At 34.5% G+C, this 24,307-nt stretch overlaps 1 protein-coding gene across 3 annotated transcripts; it reads left to right on the forward strand.

Moving 5' to 3' along the window:
* The first annotated feature begins 404 nt into the window (after positions 1–404).
* LOC124361773 (zinc finger CCHC domain-containing protein 24-like) lies at positions 405–20,541 on the forward strand. Of its 3 annotated transcripts, none has more exons than XM_046815741.1 (5): positions 405–529; positions 11,186–11,307; positions 12,647–12,826; positions 14,788–14,953; positions 20,227–20,541. In XM_046815741.1, exons 1-4 carry the CDS (start codon positions 412–414, stop codon positions 14,923–14,925), a joined length of 558 nt encoding a protein of 185 aa, XP_046671697.1. In that variant the 5' UTR covers positions 405–411; the 3' UTR covers positions 14,926–14,953; positions 20,227–20,541. The 3 variants fall into 3 exon arrangements, with proteins under 3 accessions (XP_046671697.1, XP_046671698.1, XP_046671699.1); XM_046815742.1 differs by having other exon boundaries at positions 12,662–12,826; XM_046815743.1 differs by lacking the exons at positions 14,788–14,953; positions 20,227–20,541 and adding an exon at positions 12,889–13,013 and having other exon boundaries at positions 12,647–12,758.
* Positions 20,542–24,307: the final 3,766 nt, after the last annotated feature.

Below are 24,307 nucleotides of genomic sequence, written 5' to 3' on the forward strand. Positions count from 1 at the left end.
GGAAAGAATTCTCTCCCATGGGTTACCAGGAGCCAAACCCACATGTTGAAGCCACTTAAACAAATATCGTCATATTAATCATCGCCATTTTCAAAGTTTTAAAGTATTAGTTACTTCTTGTTGTTTATTGTTTACATAAAAATTACTGTAAACCTAATAAGTCGAAATCATATGTTAAGTTAAATAAATTGTAATACCTATCGAATTATTCCTTCGGGTAAAAACAATCGAACCATTCGATAAAAACAACCGAATAACGAGTGTAGGCCGCTTATTAAAGTCTACCCGGCAATTGACATTTTCATTAAATAATAAACTATGGGTACAATATACACAATTTAATGGGATTTTCCAAAGGAACACTGCTCCACATTTAGTAATGACTCTGTCGTGTTCCAGCAGTCCAAGGCCATGCTGTCTGGTGTATGGGGTCCGTTTCCGTCTGCGGGGTACACTGCTGCCGCCCCCGCCTACAATGGCTTCACCTCCCTCGCACACGCCAAGTGGAGTTCTCCGTCCGACCCAATCGGTGAGTTGTCTCTACTTTATACACCAGATGTATTAGGTGGTTAGATTACACTTCTTATTGGCCTTTCCAGGAATCGAACCCGAGATCTCTCGGTTAGAGAGCCGCCGGCTTTGCCTTATCTTTACACTATGGTGGAGGACAAGGACGTAGCCAACGTAGTCCAAGTGGTCCAGACCCTCCAAGTTTTTAATTTTTTCAATATCTTTTCTAGGATAGTTTCTTAAATCCAAAATTTAAAAAATACTTAAACACGTCTAAATTTCGTGGTGAATGACGTAGCCAACGTAGTCCAAGGGGTCCAGACCCTCCAAGTTTTTAATTTTTTCAATATCTTTTCTAGGATAGTTTCTTAGATCCAAAATTAAAAAGATACTTAAACACGTCTAAGTTTCATGGTGAACAATATTCCAGTTGACCAAGGACGTAACCAACGTAGTCCAAAGGGTCCAGGCCTCCAAATTTTTAATTTTTTCAATATTTTTTTTTTCAAACTAATATTATTATTTAAATAATTCAGTATTACTGACATGTACTGCTAAAAGATCGTTCTCAACATTGAAATGTGTCAAGAACTTTTAAGGGACAAAATGGGTGATGAGCGGTTGACTGCACTTGGCTTACTTTCTGCCCACCATGGGAAAATATCACTCCCAAAAGTTTTTCCTGGCTACTTTCTTTTAGGGGGGGGGGGGCATTCTGGATGGATGCCTGTCTCCCTCGTGCATTTTATACTACAGTATGAGCTATTTCTACAAATTTGACCTTGATGTCCAGTATATAATATAAAACGGTAAATACCAGAACTCCCCTTTTTTCTAAAGGGACAAATTCTTACAATTCAATAAAAACTCATTTATATGATTAATAAATATCTCTAGTAAATTAAGGTTATTTATTTGGCTTAAGATTGAGTAAGGAGCATTTACAACAGAATTTGAAGGTATTATCGTTTTCAAAGCGGCTTAATTGACAAATTAATTGGAAAAGGAGAGTTGTATATCAAACAAATTTAGGCAGTTTTGATGCAGTATGCCTTATAGAAGGGTAGTTTAAATAAACTGTTGGTATATTAGTATTACTATTAATACATATTTTTATACGGGTTTTAAAACATTCATACTACATATTTTAGTTTTATTAAATTAACAGATTAATTTTAGTGCTGATATATCACATGAACAGTACCAAAATAGTTTCTATCTATTAAAATAAACTAAATGATTCATTGATAAAGTAAAAGCAGTTCCATTAAACAATCAAATCACGAACTTCTTGGAAACGTTTGTCGAAAATGCGAAGTAGTTGGAGGTTTAATGACATTTAGAGTTACTGTTTTCCAGTCGTATGCTAGTACCTGTGATCCTAATAGTTTTGACAGTTCCAAAATCTTAAAAAATATTGAGGTAATCCGTAGATAGAAGTTGTCATAGCTTCTTTTCTCCTTGCCATCTTCTCAATTCTCCCGAAACCCAGATCCGAAGACAGATAGGACTGTCTAACCACAGGATAGATAACTTTCAACACATACCTCTTGAAGCCATTTAGCGATTATTTCTATTACCATGGTGTTTTGTTCTGGCCTGGACAGTCTGCAGCACAGAGAAGAGTATTGCTTTGGGCCTCTAAAGGCGCGTTTCCACTGAGGCAACTTGTAGGCGACATGTGGCATGCGGCACTGTCGCATGTAGCATGGTGTATTTCAAGTCAGGCAACACGCTGCGACATGTGGCATGCGGCACTGTCGCATGTAGCATGGTGTATTTCAAGTCAGGCAACACGCTGCGACATGTAGCATGCGGCACTGACGCACACTACTTGTTGCGACGTGTCGCCAGACGAATGCCACACTGTGCTACAAAAATGCAGTGTGTCGCACGCTGTTGCCATTATCCAGGCAGAGGTGGATGAGTGCGGCAGTAGACGCGCGACATGGAGTGGAGTAATCAAAAAACTACATTATTTATTGAAGACTACCATAATACACCAGAGCTATGGGACAACAGAAGTGTATTAAATGTGACAAATTAAAACAACTAGCTATCAAGTACGACTGTTCAGTTACTGATTTAAAAAAGAAAGTAAAAAAATTTGAGATCTGCTTTTCATCGGGAACATAAAAGAATCACTAAACCGAAGAGTGGCTCATCTCCGAAAAAATAGAAATGGTTTGCGTACAATCTCCTGACATTTTTGTTAGATGTTGACATCCCAAGAGAAACATTTTCAACAGCAGAGAACTCTGAGGTAAGTTAATTAAATTTAGGATTAGGAACAGAGTGTCTTTACATACACGTACATTTGTAGGTCAACAGTGATTTAACAAGTATATATTTTTTAAATTATCTAGGTATTTTTCATAACAATAGAGTTCATATTCCACCTTTAAATATTTAAACCTAATTTTTTTACACCTTGTTATTTTTTATACATTATGTGACATTTAATTTCTATAAACTTTGATTGAATTTACGTCACTATGTTCCCGATATCATCAACTAATTATTTGTTACATAATAATGTTTATATATAATAAAATTGTATTATCTTAATAATTTATGCTACCAATACTTGGGATTGAAATTCTGAAGAGATGCATAACTATCACCAGTAGCTAGGTACCGTAAAGTCAACAATACTCGCACTTGAACCGGTATCGCATCCAGACAGTTGGTGTCTGCTTTTTTCACCAAAGGAGTGACCTTTTCGATTAAGTAGTCAAAATCCTGCCTATTCATACGTGTGAAATTTTTAAACAAACTACCATCATTTGAAAGGAGTTTTTCAAAAAAATTCCTTGCGATTGTCACCGCTTTTAACAAATAAATCTCTGATCCACCGCCTAGGCTTCTTCCTACTTCTTCTTCTGCCATTTGCGAGGATCAAATAAGCAGCAGCTATCACTGCTTCTGAAGACGTGACGCACACTACTGACAGAAAAATGTTGCACGACTTGAAATGTTCTGGGCCTTGCTACAAGTAACGGCGACAAGTAGCAAGTGACAACTGGCGACATATTTATTGGGCAACAAACTACTTGCAACAAAGTATGAAGACGCACGGTACACATATAGCAACAGAACGACATTTGTAGCATGCTACATGACGCATATTGTTGCCTCAGTGGAAACGCGCCTTAAGTCATTATTGTTCAGACTGAACCATATTGCTGAACATATTTCATTTGGCCCTTTGAAGTCTTCATTTGCCAGGGTTTTCATATTCACGCCAAAAGGTAAATACAATCTTGTGCTTTTATCTCGGGTGCAATGAAATTCTATAGGTTGTAATTTTCGTAACTTTGATATTATCCGGACGCCAATATTTTTGAATGAGGTTTTTCTTACCGAGGCCTAAAACAACATTATTCAAAATAACAGAAATAACAGTTATTTTACGAACTGTGAAAATTGCGTCATCACGACTATCGGTTCTCGTTTTCCGATTAAAAGTTTACCGATTATTTACTAAGATAATGATTTTTTGTATAATTCCTACTTTATCGACTCCCTGAAACGTTTAACGGTTACTTAAAAACTATTTAGGTAGAATTTACACAACTTAATAACATAATGATAACAACGATGTGTAATATTACGTAAGTTTCTATGAACTTAATATTACGTCAAAAAGCGTAAAGGGTTTAATTGTACGCGTACTTAAGAACGCTGTGACTCTTGAGTATTAACTTCTAAACACCGTCCGGTGAATACATGTTCATTTCAGTGAATCAGAACAGTGCCTGCTTGCCAAATCGACCCGCAGCACCGGGACACAATAGACGCGACGTGTGGGATTAACTTATAAACACCGTCCAGTGAATACATGTTCATTTCAGTGAATCAGCCCAGTGCCTGCTTGCCAAATCGACCCGCAGCACCGGGACGCAACAGACGCGACGTGTGGGATTAACTTATAAACACCGTCCAGTGAATACATGTTCATTTCAGTGAATCAGCCCAGTGCCTGCTTGCCAAATCGACCCGCAGCACCGGGACACAATAGACGCGACGTGTGGGATTAACTTATAAACACCGTCCAGTGAATACATTTCAGTGAATCAGCCCAGTGCCTGCTTGCCAAATCGACCCGCAGCACCGGGACGCAACAGACGCGATTTGTGGGATTAACTTATAAACACCGTCCAGTGAATACATGTTCATTTCAGTGAATCAGTCCAGTGCCTGCTTGCCAAATCGACCCGCAGCACCAGGACGCAACAGACGCGACGTGTGGGATTAACTTATAAACACCGTCCAGTGAATACATGTTCATTTCAGTGAATCAGTCCAGTGCCTGCTTGCCAAATCGACCCGCAGCACCGGGACGCAACAGACGCGACGTGTGGGATTAACTTATAAACACCGTCCAGTGAATACATGTTCATTTCAGTGAATCAGTCCAGTGCCTGCTTGCCAAATCGACGCGAAGCACCGGGACGCAACAGACGCGACGTGTGGGAAGAGACACGACACGTTGTCGCTTCTCTCTTCTGCTGTGCGATGTCTATCTTCTACAACCTTAGTTTATTATAAAGGGTGTTCCGTAACTCTCTAGTTAAAAGTATACCACGTTATTGCTCACGTCAAGACAAACATATTTTACCATATGAAAATGCGATGCGGGTCTCCGATGCTTAGTTCCTCATATGTCTGTCTGTATTTTTTTTTCTAAAAAAAAATAATATCTTATTTTTACTATACCAAATTTGGCTCAAATGTTTATGATAACAAGCCTAGTTACTGAAAAGAATATCATTAAATTATTTTTAGTATTTTCAAAACGGCCAATAAAACTTTAAAACCTAAAATATCTTAAAAACCAACAGTTCTTTCTCAAGAACTACATGCATAACAGTTTTAGAGATTATTATCACAAATCTAATGACAACAAAATTATCTAAATTGAAAACTGATTTAGAACAGATTTACTGTGAAAAGACATGGCCCACCTTAAGGTTCTCAGCGAATGGCCAACAGCACAAAAACTTAATAAGCAGCTCTCAATGTGGGCGATGTCTAAAAAGTTACCCATTTAACAGATTAAATATTATTTTAGCCTTTTAATTATTGCTGAATTTCAATTCAATGATTAGGTTTATTTCACTAGAGCTGAAACTAATTTTATTTCATGTAGGCTAATACGTGATTTCGGTTTACGCAATGGCTTATGTTTAATATTCTCCCCACATCACACTAATAAATCAAACTAATACACTTTATCTTATGGTTAACATAATTCAAATTTTGACTTTTCGTTACATAGTTCTTACTTTTATCATAAACATTAATGACAAACTATTTCTGACTATATTAACAATTTTCCATTTCGCTCAAGCCACTCAGTAAAAATAAATGAAAGTAATGCATAAAATGCACTGTGTTATGTATAATGTGTACAATTTGCATCTCCTATACTGGCTGGGATGGTTCTCGAAGACCATTCCTGGTGAAGATCTTGATAGACTACAACTTTCCTGTCTCCTCATGAATTGCATAATGTGCTGATAATTTTAACACTTTGTACCCTGGGCCCTTAATACATGTTTCGGCGTGGCTCCCTGGGGTTTTATGATGCTTTTAAAAAATTCTGTGTTATTACAGTAATTATGTTATAAACTCATACTATATATCTTTTTAAAGATAGAGATACATACTTTTTAAATGTATACAAAATATAAAGTTTATTTTCAAAATAAAATTATTACATAATATTGAATGTTATGTAAAAAATACAAAAAAAGTTTTTGCTACATAACTTGTTAGTTCAGGTAATTCGCCTTAGAGTGGTAATTTTTAAAGCACAATGGTCTGAATCAAATACAGGATCTCGCAAATTTTCGTTTAGATCGTTCATAAAATCAATATTTGGTGTGTATCAAAATCACCGTCACTTTCCGACTCGAAGTCAAACAAAAGATCGCGAATTGCATCACTTTTGATTTCATCACCCATATTATTCAAACTCGAAAATAATAAGTAAATAATATAAAATAAAATCAACGGAAAGTCGAGAAGAAAGAACAAAGCGAGTATAAATACAAAACATAACACGGATAACCTCACATTGCTTGCATTTGCCTTTACTTCATTCAGTAAGAAACTAAAGTTGTGATTATTTACAAACAGTTAAATTCACATTTATAATACATTATAATAATATTTGCTTCAGTATTTGTCGGCAAGATTTGTAGAAAACTTAGTAAGACATTACTAAGACTCACAACAACACACAACGTGAAACGCTACAAAGCAAACTGACAGTACCGACGATCAGCCGCGGCGCCTACGATCAGCTGTCTAGACTCGCTTGTAGTACGACGATAAATATACGTATTTCATTACTAAAACGTGACCCAGGGATCTCAAAACCAACAAATACAAACTTAGACAACCAATGAACATAATCAAAATGTTTGAATCCAAAAATAAGATGACTGAGCTAAATAATACAATTAAATAACACGACCCGAGATATACTCGGGCGCCGGTAGCAGGCGCTGCCGACGCGGCCCGACCTATACTCGGCCTCAGGGTACAAAGTGTTAAACTGTAAATATGTTTAGCTTTGTATATAATTAACCATCTGGAGTAAGCAAATCTAGGTACGTCACATGTTCAACAATTAGCTTACTGTTTACAAGCCAACCACATACCTGCAATAACAGTTTTGCCTTAGGAGCTGTCAGAAAACAGGTTCTCAGAAGAGGTTAGTTTTTAATCGAACAATACAATTTGTTCAAGAACGAATTCAAGGCTTCAGGTAGTATTAATATGGTCGGTTTTTATACTAATGTTTTTTTTAAGATTGTTGATCGTCAAAATTGACTCATAGAAATTCGGACACTAAACGTAAAAAATAGACTCGGCTTATGAAAAATGCACAACTTGCACGGAATCTACTTTGTGTCCAAATTCCGCAGGCAAGGGTGCCATGCTTATACTGTGCATTGAAATCATAAATGTATTAGTTGACATTACATCAGATACAACACTTAAAGACAAAGAAGGTAGAAGGCACGTATTCGATTTGTACTGATGGCGAGAGAAAAGAAGAGACCTGGATTCTGGCCTATCTGAAATTTGCAGGCGTTACTACTAGTATGTTGCCGCGCCCTGTTTCGTAATTCCATTATTGTTTCACTGTTCCATTGCTAGGATAAACAATTCGCAGGGTTGGCTGTGGGGCGAAGCGCCTGAAATTACCGGGCGGCAACACACTAGTACACAGCTGTGCGCTGGCACGGGCCAGGTCTCTTCTTTTCTCTCGCCATCAGTATTTAATATGACATTTTGTGATAATGTCATATTATATTGCAATAATTTGAACTGCTAAAATCAAGCTGCACGTAAAGAATACTACTCATCAACAGCAGTTACCCGCGATTTCGTGGGGTTTTCGCCTTTATAAGTACTTCTGGTTAGTGAATTATATTTCAGACGCCAATGTTGAGTTTTCTTTCTTCACACGATCAAGAAAATATGTTAAAAAGTGTATAATTATGGTCATTGTAATTTACTTCGGTCTTAGTATTTTTTGATCTATAGTTTATTTTGCTTTGTTTCGTGATCAAGAAAATGTATATCATAGATTAGAGAATCCTATTTCTGTCAAAAGACATCTGAGATGAGTTTTATTACAGTCTCTATAAATTTATAGTAAAATTTGAATAGTAATTTGGGTATAAATTTTGAATTTTATATATAATACTTAATATTTGCTAAATGTGTACAGTTAAAAGTATATTATTAGAAAATTTAGAGCTGGAATTGGTACATTAGTTCAAAAGCACAGTCCAGCGAACTTACATCCAGCATAGTTCTTGCAGACTGTTCCAGAGGGAGTCTCCAGATTCAAATTCTGTTCATCTGTTGTTTTAGGACTTTTTCCAATGTAGATGAGTACTTACCTGATCGCTGAAAACTAGAAACGGCGTAGAAATTATTGGTTACTCCTTATGGAATTTAGGCTACACACTATAGATGTAACTACGTTGAAAATATTGGTTAAATTAATTGAACAAACTGTTGTGTTGTCATAAAACAATTTTTTTACAGAACAGTTATTTACATTTGACATGTTCTTTCAATTAATATTTCACAACCTTAGAGATCAAGTTGGGACTTTCGCCCAGTGGGGAGTACCCTGGTGGGGTTTTCGAAATAAGAACAGTCTGTGTTCATATCAGGGACCGTAGGAATATATATGTAAAATTTCAATATTTGTTGAATACTTTATGCGTAAAAACAAAACAAACAAACAAAGGCATTTTCGCATTTATAATATTATTTATCTTAATGAGTCTTCAGAACTTTATAAAAGTTTGAATACTCGCAAACCTACATGATTTCTTCATGAAACCTACATGTTGATTGCGGCAAATCCCCAGTGCGCTTCTGTAGTTATCATGACTCGGTATAGACCAGCATGTTTTAAGTGAACATGTTAAATTTACCTTTTTTTACTATTATTTAGTTTTTAACAAATTACTAAGTCGTTTCAAAATGAACAGCGCTCCCGAACAAAGAACGATCTAATTAAAAGACACTTGAATGACGACATAAAGGTGTGTAGCCCTATTCATTCATATTTACGGTATCCCGTAACTCTCTGGACAGAGGTATACCACGTTATTGTCAGGTCCAGACAAACATATTTCACCATGTGAACATGGGCCTCCGATGCTTAGTTTCCCATGTGTACAGCCTGACATGTATTTTCTATAAAAACGTTAATATCTTAAAAACTAATAAATTAAATTTTAGCCAATATAGCTCAAGTTGTTATAATAACAAGGCCAATTACTGAAAAGCATTATAATCTCTGGATGGACACAAACAAGTATAATACTACGTAATTTCTTATACAGTACTACTATCAATTTTTTTATTACCATCCAATAATAAAGAACGTAATCTAACAATGCCAAAATCTATAGACAGTTGACATCCTTTAAATTTAAACACCTCAGTTGCAGTGTATAGGCTATGCATTTCAGCAGTCGCATGAATCTCAGTTCGCAATAATTTAATGCGATACAATGATTTTTACCGTATACCTAATGATTGTTACACGTTAAATATAATATACTAAGACAGTAGGCAATGGCTCCGCACAGAGGGTAGAGAAGCGACAGAACGTGTCAGGTCTCTCCCACGCGCGCGTCCTCTTGGCAAGCAGGCGCGGCAATGATTCACAGAAATGTTCTCGTATTCCGTGTACAATGTCACTTAGTTGTTACTCAAGAGTTGCGGCATCATTAGAGCCACGCAGTTAATCTAGGCCTAACGATTGCCACATTATTAAATCTGGTAGAACTGTGGTTTCCCTTTATGTTTTATATTATTCATTAACATAATGAATACAATTATCCTATCCTGCTTCCGGAGTGACGGGATATTCAGGATGGGTAAGGTTAGGGAGTAGGTGCCGCCTCCTATCGAGATCCATGAGGAAGAATTAGGGCACTACATCTCAAAGTCATGTCCCCCTGGAAGAAGGGGAGGCCAGCTTTGAACCAGCCTCGGTCAAAGCAGGCAGGGGGTGGCACACCCTTGTTGAGGCTAGAAGAACCTCTGATACTTAGGAAACAAACCCCACCAACTCTAACAGTCATTTCCCGCCGTAGACTAGACCTATAGAATTGCCCTTGCATCCCAGAATCTCGACATTAGCGATTAGTGATGTGCCGCTCTTGGATATCCATAAAGTTGCTCAGATTTAAATGACACATCGGTTTTTGCTGTGCCCAGTGGTACGTTCAAATGGATAAACGTATAAACCAGCCAGAAGTGATCCCTGCTGGGTACGGGATAAATGATAGTTTTGAAACGGAAAAAACATTTAATTCAAGCGAACACAGATAGTCTTGGGTGAAAGGAGATTAATAATTGTGTAATAACATCAATGGCTACAACACAAAACAGACAACAATTTTAGCTTTTACTAAGTTAGGTTTAATATTATTAAGGCTTTTTATCCTGAAGTATACATCGTATATTTATTCAAAATCAATTGAGTTAACCCCACTTTTTTGTGATTGATAGTATATAACTAAAACAGAAGCTTGTAAATCAGTCCCTTATTTTTCAAATTTGCAAGTATGATCTGGACAATTTGTCACCTCCTGACATAGCCGTAATCCATTAGGATTCTGAACTGCATGTGAACTCCATCAATGATTATGAATCCTTCTGAGGATCCCTCAAGGACTCCATATTCAGTATCCACTACCATCTGAACTCTCCTGTCTCATCTCCTTCTGTTTCTCCTTGCTCTCACAAGCATACACCCGCGCTCTAATGTCCTGAACTGGGAGAGGTGGTGGGGTTGGGGCTCCTCTCTTTTAGTGATACCAATTTCCATCATATCCACCATCAGATCCAGTGTAGCTCATACTTTTTAAAGAAAATATAGCTTCGTATAGGAAAAGTCTTCTTGGCCTTCAAGTATTCGATCGATTTCAAAACGTGGCACTAGATCCATCGGTCACAGCTGTTATGAATTTTTAAGACCTGCTCTTCCTATAAATAGCACTTTCTTGAACAAAGTTCGTCAACATCTGGTACACAAATTACTGGCCATTATCGAAAACTAGTACCACTGGAACTAGTGAAGTAAATGTGAGAGATTAAGACTTACGTTGCTACTTTGTTGCAGTTGAGCTGACAGAGAATTTGGCTGAGCTGAGTTTGAAACAGAAGTCTGTCAAACAGCCCCCTCCTACCTACCTGTGCCACCTGTGCTTCGTCACCGGTCACTACATCAAAGACTGTCCAATGGTGAGTGCTGTTGTCTCCTTCTCATTTATTATTTCTGGCGTGAACTGCTCGGGAAGATGTTTTGACCACACAATTAGCTACGAAGTTCAATCTTGCCTTTGATCCTTTGGATGAAGACAAAAACACTTTAACTTTCTCCAAAGTTATTTCAACCATTCAAAACAAAACAAAATAAACAAGTTTGCTTTTACTTTTTGTGCTATAATCTATTGTATTACAATAATTACCTCTGGCAACATTAATTGTTGGACATTTCAGATTTGAAAGACATGATTCTGACATCATATGTTGACACAATGTGCTAACTGATATCAGGGACAGATTTAGCACAAATATAGGGTCGTCACAATCGGGGGGTCTGGGTGTTTGGAAATCCCCTCCATGGAATGGGGAAGGGTTTCGAGGGCTTACTCCCGGAAAGCTTTTAAAGATATGTTAAAACACATTTTTAGGCATTTTGGAGTCCAAAATTAACTTTTTTAAGAAACTAAAACAAAAACAATATACAATATATTGGAAATTTGTTCTACACGTAAAAATGAGCAAAAAAAGTTCATACGAAGCTATGTCCTAAAACCTTTAGTTTTCCATCTATCTGTCTGTACGATTTTTTTATCAAAAATATATCCTTAGAACCAGTTAAGATAAAGTTATGAAACTTGAACATCGTATTAATCTTTGGTAGACCTTTTTAAAAATAAAATACTAACAAAATCCTTTTTACCTGTTTTATAATGGCGTCTCTTTAAAATATTTAAAGTAAAATAACAACAACAACAAAACGGTATAGTTATAAAAAAAATGCCTAGCATACCACTATTTAGTCATGTTATATACCAATTCTAACGGTACCTTTTTCAAAGAAATCCGTCAACGCATAAGCGAGCACGGCCACTTTAAAGATACGCTTGCACAAGCCGGGAGCACCAACCATGTCCCAGTTGAGTGGTATCAGTTGTTTGTTGCTTGTATTGGAACACTTTTACTGAACACCCTGTTTATATACAGATTGTAACAAAAAGGTTGGGCTGGCTATGCATTTTCAGATTTTATGTGTGATTCTAAGCTAAAAATGAAGAATAGTTTTCAAATTTCCACTTCATTTATTCACTAGCCGCCATTTTGTATTTATATTAACAAATTATTATTTCTAAAACTAGTAAAGCTAAAATACCAAATTTGGCACATAGGTTTGAATAGGTTATTGAATCAGACTAAAATTTTGGGAGCAAATAACAATTCAATCAATTCTATGAACCATCATATGGATCAACCACAACCAAGTAACTCACTTATAATACGAGTGTACAATTATTTGAACCAGTTAAACTTTGATTAGGCATGTTTATTCCAGGCGAGGCCTAAAGGAGAAGGTTTGACGCCTTACCAAGGAAAGAAGAGGTGCTTCGGGGAGTACAAATGTCCGAAATGTAAGAGAAAATGGATGTCAGGAAACAGCTGGGCGAACATGGGACAGCAATGTATCAAATGTCACATCAATGTGTATCCACATAAACAGGTAGGTACAATGTTGTACTACCTTACCTTCCGATTGTATTAGTTTCACAATAGGGATGTCAGGAAACAGCTGGGCGAACATGGGACAGCAATGTATCAAATGTCACATCAATGTGTATCCACATAAACAGGTAGGTACAATGTTGTACTACCTTACCTTCCGATTGTATTAGTTTCACAATAGGGATGTCAGGAAACAGCTGGGCGAACATGGGACAGCAATGTATCAAATGTCACATCAATGTGTATCCACATAAACAGGTAGGTACAATGTTGTACTACCTTACCTTCCGATTGTATTAGTTTCACAATAGGGATGTCAGGAAACAGCTGGGCGAACATGGGACAGCAATGTATCAAATGTCACATCAATGTGTATCCACATAAACAGGTAGGTACAATGTTGTACTACCTTACCTTCCGATTGTATTAGTTTCACAATAGGGATGTCAGGAAACAGCTGGGCGAACATGGGACAGCAATGTATCAAATGTCACATCAATGTGTATCCACATAAACAGGTAGGTACAATGTTGTACTACCTTACCTTCCGATTGTATTAGTTTCACAATAGGTAACTCATCCAGTGCTATAAATTGAGGCATGGAAAAGTGTATACTTGATTAAACAAACTCTTGCTTGAAATCAAGAACCTAGCCAGGAAAATATTTTAGGACGGGGTCCAGACAACTGATATTTTCCTGTAGTGGACAGAGAGTAAGGCCTCATTTTGTTCCTTAAAAAGTTCTTGACCCATTCCTTTGTTGAGAACTATCTTTCAGCAGTACATGTCAGTAACACTGAATAATATAAATAACAATAAATCGTTTACTAAAAAAGTAATTGAAAAAATTGAAAATTTGGGGAGGGCCCGGACCCCTTCGACCCCATCGCTAGCTACGTCCTTGATATTAGGGTAGATAGACAAGAAAACACTTTCTCAATCACATTAAAAATTGTTTATTCATTAGCAATTCAGTAATTTCAAAATAAATTGGACTTAAAAGAACAATCCTTGTACTTGTTAGATATTAAGATTTAATTTGGGGGGGGGAGTCTGGACCCCTCGAACCCCCTCGCTGGCTACGTCCTTGCTTGAAATGCAAATCAGATTGCGTGTTTGAGTCTATATTAAAATACGTAAGACAATTAGGCAAAGCATTGTCACTAACCTGCCAAGCTGAATGTCGCCAAGCAATACAATAGCTGACGCACGGAATGGTCTCACAACATCTACGCTGTCAGCTATCTTATTTGTATTCTCTTATTGTTATCAAGATAAATGCACTACATAATTTTAAATTGAAATCAATTTAAGTACACGTTTAGATGCGGTATATTACAACAATAAACTTTAAAATTATTAGTTAACTTATCTAGTTAAAGCTTTTACTAGGAGCTTGTACAATTTGCAATTTAGAAAGGCAGATGTTTCCATATTTTTTCTAACAATTTTTGAGTTGTGTTATTGTAGTGATTTCTTTTTTATTGTTTAGTTCACATTTAGTTTGTTTGAAGATTATATTTTTATTTAATTATTTTTAAGTTTGTAAATATTTCATGATCGGTGGTTTTATACTGTTTGGTGTTTTTGTTTTGTATCAATCTCTTGTAAATTTTGTTAATACAATACTGTGAAATAAAATCTTTTTGGAATGAATGAATGAATGATGAATTAATTCCAATTTTCTCAGCCATATAAAACCATGCAACTCGTAAATGATCTAAATCGTCTAGATTTAATTATATTTATTTTATTTAAACTGTCTTTTATTAAAAGCTGTTAAATATTAAAAATAATAATGAGCTATTATGAGAATGAATATATGTTACTGAAAATAGCATACAAAATTTGCTAACAATTTTCCAGTTAATGCATTTTTTTCATAAACATTCACAAATTTTACAAATTTGTTATTGTTACTTAAAAACCTTATGGGCAATGTCTCTTTTGAATTGCAGAGGCCTCTAGAGAAACCGGACGGGTTAGACGTATCAGACCAGTCCAAAGTCCACCCACAACACCTCTGCCAGAAGTGTAAGTACGTGGGTTACTACTGCAGGAGAGAGCTGCCGTTGGCGACAAGGCCGAGTGGGTAGCTTCGTGCTGTGATGTTCATCAACTTTTGTGAGTAAACCTAGTTCATTTAGATAGATCACTTAGGATAGAAGTATTAGAACAGTCCAAAACTATCCATATAACATAATATGGAAAAGACAGAATATTCCCATGAAATCCCTAAAGAACATTCCAGGATATGGGGTATTGGTAGGAAATTACAAATCTCAATTATATACTCTTCATCTTGATATGATATGTCTTCCTTTAGGATTATATTTGAAATACGGAGGATAAAAATTGTGTTGTGTGGGATTCAACAAAATCTGTGTAACTGTAAATACTATCAATAGAGATCTGTACTAAAAACTATTAATTTTCATTTAATTTTAGTTAACTTAAAGATAAAACAGTTTATATTATACTTTTAGAAAACAATTTAATGCCATAATCTGTTTTGAAAGCCTCAATTTTTATTCAGCCTTAAAAAGTATATAAACTGCAATATCAAACCATTTTATATATGTGTACTAGTATAAAACATTTGTAATATAAAGACAAATTTTGTATAGTTAATTGTTAAATAAGTTTTAGAAAACATTGCCTAAACATCTGTTTATAGTATTTTATATTGACTCATTTCATTTTCAAATAAATATATTTTTTGTGCAGACTATTTTATCAAAATACAAGAGATTTATACAGTAATTAAAGTTTATAGAGGGAATTTGTGAATAATTTAACAATTTGTTAAAAAATACACAAGGAAATAAAAGCAATATTGATAGAAGCAAGTTCTTTTGCATACTTATTTATTTCTCACTTTTCAATCGGTTTCCAGCAAAAGTGTATCTACTTTGGTAAATATTTTCAAAAAAGTTAGAATTAGGTGGATATTGATGAAGTAGGACAAAAATCTCTAAACTGGACTGAAATTGTGTACACAGCATTGGTGATACAAACAAATCAGGGACCAGAGAAGCTGTTGTGGGGGTATAAAGTTAGACTGGTCTTACACACAGCAGAATTGTGCTATATGAGACTTCAGTAGGCTGATTATTTTTAGAACTAACATCAAGTCTCTGACACTGTCTGAATAGTTTACAACAACTTGGAACTCTAGCTTTGTAGCATTAAATATATTGTCTGATATAACAGCCAGTTTGTAACCAAACAACATTTGAAATTATTAGGTAATAACATTACTGTACTTCTACACAATCTTTGTGACAAAAAGTTTCTTATAATGTAATAACTTGAGTAAAGTCTCATACAAGAGCACTGTTGATAAAAATTCAATTTAATGCTTAAAATTATTATTTTGGATCAAACTAAAGATTATACTGTGTTATCTAGTTGATATTCAATTTGTTGTTATTCACCTTCATTATTTACACCGAGTTGAATTGAGTAAGATATATTGTAAATATTAATAACCCCGTCTTTCTCATACAAAATATTTCAAATTAAACTTGTTAAAAGAGCAAATATTTTTACCAAGAGTTGGCATTAAACATACACTATACATACAATATTTTTTATTATTATTTAGAGATTATCATTTTATTTTTAATCAAAATGAAGGAAATGTTAGAAGGATTTTACTTTCTTTATATTTTGTAAAGTGATTCCGATCACTCTACATGGTGGTTGTGTGTCTTAGAAAGCCCCTTTCTAACACCATACCAAGTATTTTTGAGATAATTTATAGTAATTAGAAAATATCCCTGCCCCACAAATATAACGGACTGGGTTACAGAGATGGAAATTCTTCTTAATATCCATTACAGACATCAGGTGTGATTTGAAGCATCTCAGTAACCAAGTGAGGGTGAAGGAAACAAGATATTTCTGAACATTTTCCATCGTTCAATGATACAACAAAAAATCAGTAAAAAATGACTGGAAAAACCCTGTTAAATGTTATTTTAATATTAATTTGTCCTGTGTGGCGTAGTGTGTAAAATAAAATTAATCATTACTGGAATTATACTATATAAATTTTGAGTGTTATTTTAGTAATCTTTGTGAAAGTAATATTGAATTTTGTATTGGTCCATCTTCTTGATTTAATAATCTTCTAAATTTGCTTGATTTATCTAATAGGAATTCCCATGCATATAAATATCTAGGAGTGTTAACATGCTTTAGTTTTAGGTTTTCCTTTGAATATAGTGTGACCAGTACTAATATAGTGGTGTGCAACGGCCAAATTTACTTCTCTGTTGAATTTAATGTGGGAGCAATGTTCTTTATGTCTTGTATGAATTTTTCCTTTTGTCTGTTCAATGTATTTTTTGTTGCAGCCATCACATTTTATTTGATATATGCCTGATTTATTGATAATTTCTTCATCATCATCTTCTGAATTTTTCAATTTATTTTTCATGTTACTTGTTACTTGTTTTGTAAGTGATTTTTTTTTTGTTTGTATGTTTTTTTAATGATTTTTCCACATCTTTTGATAGATTTATCCATGAAGTGCTAATCCAATTTGTGTTTGTGTCTTTAATAGATAAAAGTGTTCGTCTTTGACTTTTTGTCATGCTTCTTTTTAGCTTTTTTAAACATATATCCAACTAAATCCGTTTTATATCCATTAAAAACAACAACATTTTTTATAAACTAAAGTTCTTTTTTAAATCTTTCTTGTGGTTGAGGAGTGTTTAATAATTTATAAATCAATGAATGGAAGACTGCTTGTTATCGTGCTGGTGGATGTTTTGATTCATTTGCTATAAAACGATCAGTTTGGGATGGTTTACGATATATATATATATCGAACTCTAACTCACTTTGAAGAGATAGCCTTCCTATCGAAAGGCCTCACAAAAATAAAAGTTTTAAGTATTGGTTTATGTGTTCTAAATGTGGTGATTAAGTTAACTCTCTTGGATGTTCTGAACTTACAATTCCAGTACAGAGAGACAAGATGCAATTTGAAAGTGACGAGTTTTTTCAATAATGGCTCTCCCCCCCCCCCTTCAACCTTAAAGTAACCCTGTTCAAATATACAGGTTTTCTGGCTTGGTTCAATGACATTAAATATAATGCAGATATGGAGATTTCCTCCAATAATCTATACAACACACTTGAATGTCTTAGTAAAGATTGTTTTCCTCCCTAATTGATTGATGTCATCATTGGTGCTATCCATGGAGACACTTTGCTACTCAGGTTAAGTTGCCTGTAGAGACCCTTTTTTAGTAGATAGGCTTTCAGACCTGGTACAGTAAAATGGTATAGTTTCAGGAATGTGGAGTTTCCAAAATCTCCACAACCTTAGGAACACTTCATATCTTGTCTGTCTACAAATTCCCAACGCATAATCTTTTGGAGGTCCCAAACAATCCAACCTAGTGAAGCAAACTATGGAGATTCAAACTTCTTACCCTGATGGTTAGTGATTTCTGTCCTCATCAATGTTTTTCTTATACTGACAGCAACTTAAATACTGGCTTTCAATCTTTTGGCCCTCAAAACATCAACCACAACAATGGAAAATAAGACAATAACAGATCTGCCTACCAAAAACAATTGCTACGGTCCACACAAGAAACCTGTGACCAGTCGTCTGCCATGGCAACTCTACTTATGCAGGATCTAAATATTTATACTGGCAAAAACTATGTACCACTGGCAGATCTGCCAAAATGCTGCCAATAGCTAAGTGACTTGCATTGTCGAACACTGGAAAATGAAGCTGACATCATTTTTATCAACTGTGATATTAATTGTTAAAGAAACACTAATACAAGTGAATTACATATACTTCTCAGAGGTTATGATCCAAAATCTTATTAAGTTACGTGATGGCCACTGATACAGCTTGGATTGCCTGGTTGGCTGAAGAGATTTGCCTTATTTAGCAATAATATCATCCTCCTCAATAAAAGACTTTAAGGAAAGCCTTCAGAACCAAGAATGCGGTTGAATAAAAAGTTACAAGTAGATGTTTGAACAAAATTCTTCCGTCTTAGCAAATTTAAGTCCACGTGCAAACAAAAGAAGGATCTTGGCAACCAAAATCACCTTACGGATCACTGGATCTCAGACGGACATATTTCACCTCCGAAGCACCTGTAGACCCGTTGATAAATGGTGTGATCAGTGGCCAACAAATCGATCACAGTGAAAAGAGAAATTTCAATGTTTCTATTCACATCATTGCCTATCCTACAACTGAGCTCTATGCCAATGGCACAGTGCAGCGGATACGGTGATTATCGCAAGATAACCAGATTAAGTATGTCGAGCGTGGCTGCTGCTTGGATGGGGGACCGCTGAGCAATCCTGTCCTTGCAAGCAATCCGTCTTTACATTGGTGATGGTTTGAAAGTCATCTGTAACCCGTTGGTTTCCAGGTTGTGTTTAGAGAGGACTTCTTAACCCTGACTGTACCTAGTAAAATACAACATTCTTTGTCTTTTTGTATTTGAGCCCAATTTGTTTGTTATATAACGTTTGGACTTGTAAATATTTTCATCAGCTCAACATCTTATTTGAAGGGTTAGCAAGAGAATAGCACACCTTCGGGCGATGTGAAATGTTTAAACTTACATATTATAAAAAACCATTATATATATTGTAAAAACCAAATAATACAAGAAAGGCCAAAAGTTGTTACTATGGGTAGAGTTATTTTCAAAAATAAAAAAAAATTAATATAATTTTTACACTTTATATTTCCAAAATTTTGCGTAGTAGCCTAAACCAAAACTATGAACAAGCTAATCTAATTTTCAAAAGTGGATAGATGAAGACAATCTTTCTAGCAAGTTGTATGTTGTCACTGTGACATTACTGTTGCCAAAACAGCTAAACAAATTTCACCATTGGAATGAGCAATTCCTTCTGTTTGAAATGATATATAGATATGAACTGTCAAAACATGTTGGTCAGTTGGTGTCAGATTGACAAAATGATGATTGTCAGTTCTAGGGTTAAAACATCAAAGAATCATAATTGTTCATTCAATTAATTTCTATTAACTTCTATTATTTTTAAATAAAACTTTAGTTATAAAAATAATCGTAAGCAATTTTTCACAAAAATATTTAAGATTTACATATAAGCGTCCTGAACAATAGTATCAGTTTGTGAGTAGCAACACATTTTATCAGATGTTTAAGGAACAACTGAAGCCTTTGGTTCCCAGATCCAGATAATTAATTGTTGACTATAATAATAGATTGGTAGGAGAGAGTGGGATAAAGTCTGCTATTCTCTCGCTTGTTTTATATTTAGCGGCTCTCCGGCCAGGTGACTCATGCTGCTGCATTCCTCTGGAAAATTCATTACATGTACATCTAAAACGTCATAAAGTTTACTTTTTGTTTCAGGTGCGACACAAAGACAACTCTTCTGCAGCCAGAACTGCTCTTATTTTTTACGCATTTTTTTACTTTAACCGTTCACACTATTCCATGATTATGTTTTACTATTATTTCTAAGTAATAGATTTCATTTTTGTGTAAATACATTTTATTTTAAGTACTATATTTAATAAGCATTAAATGACAGTATTTTGTAAGAGAATATATTTACAACGAGTATTCATATTTTCTTATATTTCTGTAATTCAGATGAACAATTTTTTCCCTGATACAGTGTTAGAATAAGGTATACATTTTATGTTGTCAAAAAAATTGATAGATGCATATGCATATATGTATAACTGTACATCCAATAATTTTTCAACCGTTTATGTGGATTAGTATAATTGGAACAATATGTTTTGGTATTAATTTGTTGTATGTATGTATATGGTTGCAAATGTTGTCCATATTATTAAAATGTTATTGTACATTTGTGTTTATCTCGAAGATGTAAATGTATTGTAAGTGTATAAAGAGTTAATTAATATTTAATGGTTCAAAATCAGGGAACAATTATTTGATAAAAATAATCCACTGAAAATTTCATATCTAATATATTGTATTGAAAAATAACCTCTACATTGAGTAATTTAAAGTGTCAAATATAGTTTTCGAGATAAATTTATATTGAAATAGTAAACAAAGAAATCCGTCCAGTTAAAAATAAAAAGATACTTAAACACGCCCAAGTTTCTTGGTAAACAATATTCCAGTTGACCAAGGACGTAGCCAGCAAAGAGGTCCAAGGGGTCCGAACCCCCTCCAAATTTTCAATCTTTTTTCAATTACTTTTTTAGAAAACAATTATTATTACTTAAATAATTCAGTATTACTGACATGTATTGCTGAAAAATCGTTCTCAACAAAGAAACGAATCAAGAACTTTTTAAGGAACAAAATGGGGAATGAGTGGTTGATTGTACTTGCCTTACTTTCTGTCCACTACGGGACAATACCAGTCGTGACCCCCTCCCCCTCTCCCTAAAATCTTCTCCTGGCTACGTTCTTGCAGTTGAATTAAAGTAGTATTCATAAAAACACCAATACTGAAGGAACCAGCTTGCGTGAACCGCAGAGTGGGGAGTATTCGTGTCTGCAGTACCATCCCCCATCACCCTCCAACACCCTCTCGCGGCAAAACAACGTTCAGTCAGTAAACAAGCTGACACCGTTGCTTAGTATGTCTATCTGCCCTGCCACTGAAACTCCCTCCTATGTCTCTAACTCTATAAAAATGGTGACCTGTTTGGATACAAAGATAAGCATTCTTTTGTAAATTATGAGTGAATAAAAAAAACTAATGAACTATTTGTTTGGAACTGACTGTACCACGGGAACAGTTTGCATGTGTGCACACGCTAGCCAAGGTTCAAACTGGCTGGTTGGCTCCTTCAGTAGCAGTATTTTTTTCACATCAGCAGACTAAGTCCACAATTAATCTGAAATATGGAAAAAAGTTAATTATGTTACATATAACCAACATCACACAGTATATTGTTGATACATAAACAAGATTGTTTTACAATCTTGAAGCTCAATATGAATACTTTTTTACCTTATGATATAATAATAGTCAATATTATCACCCTAATAATTTCCAATAAAAAACTCTGAAAACTTGAATCTGTTTACTTACTTACCTATTTCAGCTGAACGAGCTGTCATTTGTGTACATCGACTTTGTGTTGAAAGTGGATGATGGGAAAGAGGAGTTAAATTTTTAATAATAATTACAATTGCCAATGGATGAATAGAGCCAGAGTCAACGATTGTTTGGGGTTGGAATAAGTATATCACTGCACAAATTGATCAACTATAAGTAATCCTGCATACTAAGAGGTAAAGTGAAGAAATTAGGCAGCACATCTGTCTTAAGAGTACATAAAGCTGTGGCATGCAGAGCTGGCTTTACATTAACCCTTAACCCTACAACTGCCCTATAGTAACTTCGATATTAGCAAGTCCGTTTTGTCTATTTGCAAGGGTTTTTTCTAAACTGTTGTAAAATGTATACGTTTTATGTGAATATTCAAATTCAAATTCAAATTAACTTTATTCATATTATTTGTACAATTACATTTGAATTTATACAAATAAGGAATGGAATCATCTTACATTTTTTATTTTATTTATATCCTATGTGTCCATATATTCTCCAAATGAATACAAAGCCTTATCTGTCATAAAAATCTTTTAAAATGTTTTTGAAACAATAAATCATTTTTCTATGTTTAAATAAATTTCCTAGGGACTTGGTTAATAAATTTTAATACCTGCCAAGCTAGGTTTTTTATAATGAAATTCCAATGCATGTTTATGTTCTGCCAATTGATTTCTATTTCTAGTAAAGTAGTTGTGATTTGACCCCAATCGGGGTAATTTGTCAAAATTTGATCTAACCATCATAACAGTTTCCAGTATATACATTTCCGTAAATAGTTAAAATTCCTAATTTTGAAAAATACTCTCTTTCACAGATTCCCCATCCTTTAAGTTCATGATTATCCTAATTGCTTTTTTTTTTGAAGTTGAAGAATGCTTAACAGATTTGAATTACTAGTGGCCTTGTACAAACACAACACCAAAGTTTATATGAGCATGTATGTGGGCATAATAAATGGTTTTCAAAATTTCAGTTGAGCAATATTTTGACATGGTTTTAAGAGCAAACAATCCGGAAGAAATCTTTTTTTTGCAAAGCCAAAATATGTTCGTTCCAAGTTAAGTTCTCGTCTAGAAGTAATCCTAAAAATTTTAGTGTTAGTTAATTGAGAAATTTGTATATTGTCTATTGTTATGTTTGGCATAAGTTTTTTTCTATTTTGTTTTGTGCAGAAAGAGATCATATTTGTTTTATTAAAGTTTAGTAATAAATTTTTACTGCAAAAATAATTATTAATACACATGAGTTCCGTTTTACCTGCAATTTCTATTTTCATTCAAACTTTTACCAGCAACTATTAAATTAGAGTCATCTGCATTATAGACACAGCTTGCTCTGATCTTTTGTCAGAACATTTGGCAAACCCAACATATAAAGTAAGAAAAGAATTGGCCCCAGAATGGAAACCCTGTGGCACTCCATGCCTTGATATTTTTAAAGAAGATTTTGCATGAAGTGATTTGATTTAATTTGGTTACAAACTGCAAGTCAACATATTATGTGGTCTATTTGAAATATAAGAAGCAAACCAGTTTAATGTAACATCTTTAATACCAATATTTTTTTTAAAATTTCTATTAATATTTCGTGTGATACACTATCAAAGGCCTTGGTAAGATCCATAAAAATGCCAACCACATAATTCCCCTTATCAATATTGTCCACTATGGTTTCAATAAAAATCCGTCCCCAGCAGTTATGACAGACTTACCAGCTCTGAAAGCCATGCTGTTCTCTGTCAAATATATTATTGGTTTCAAGAAAATCAACTAGTCGTAAATACAATTACACGTTCAAAAATTTTTGAAAAAGTAGACAAAATGGACAAAGGTCGATAATTATTAGGGTCAGTTTTCACTTCCTTTTTTTGAAAAACTGTTAAAATTTTAGAGATTTTCAGTTTTTTCAGGAAAGATTCCAGACACAAAAGAGGAATTTATAACATGAGTCAGGGGCTTGATCAGGTACATTTTAGCTTGCTTGACAATTGGCATTGGAATTTCATCGTGGCCTGCTGAATATTTGTTAGGAAATGACATTATAATCTGATTTAATTCTTCCTCACTTGCTGGTTGGGTGTGGAACTTTTTAGCATTAGAAGTTTTAAAGGTACCAGTGTTAACAGTGATGTGTGGATGACAAGTTTGATAATATTTCATTATCTACAATGTCAATAAAATGATTGTTAAAAATTTCACAGACTTCCTCTGGTTCAGAATATTCATGGTTTTCATAAATCAATTTAATATGTTTATTAAAATTGTGATAATTTTTTGTTTCATTATTAATTATTTTCCAAGTAGATTTACATACGTTTTCAGAATTTCTAATTTTATTTTTCAATATATTCCTTTTTTGAAGAGTTTAATTTTTTTGCTGTAA

This window comes from Homalodisca vitripennis, chromosome 5 (genome assembly GCF_021130785.1).
Source record: "Homalodisca vitripennis isolate AUS2020 chromosome 5, UT_GWSS_2.1, whole genome shotgun sequence".
NCBI classification, from domain to species: Eukaryota; Metazoa; Arthropoda; class Insecta; order Hemiptera; family Cicadellidae; genus Homalodisca; species Homalodisca vitripennis.

Excerpts from the sequence above, each read along its gene's own strand:
- LOC124361773 (XM_046815741.1), top strand. The coding sequence starts at position 412 with ATGCTGTCTGGTGTATGGGGTCCGTTTCCGTCTGCGGGGTACACTGCT. Across the intron at positions 11,308-12,646 it reads ACATCAAAGACTGTCCAATG|GCATGTTTATTCCAGGCGAG; the intron begins GTGAGTGCTGTT and ends AACTTTGATTAG. Across the intron at positions 12,827-14,787 it reads ATGTGTATCCACATAAACAG|AGGCCTCTAGAGAAACCGGA; the intron begins GTAGGTACAATG and ends TTTGAATTGCAG.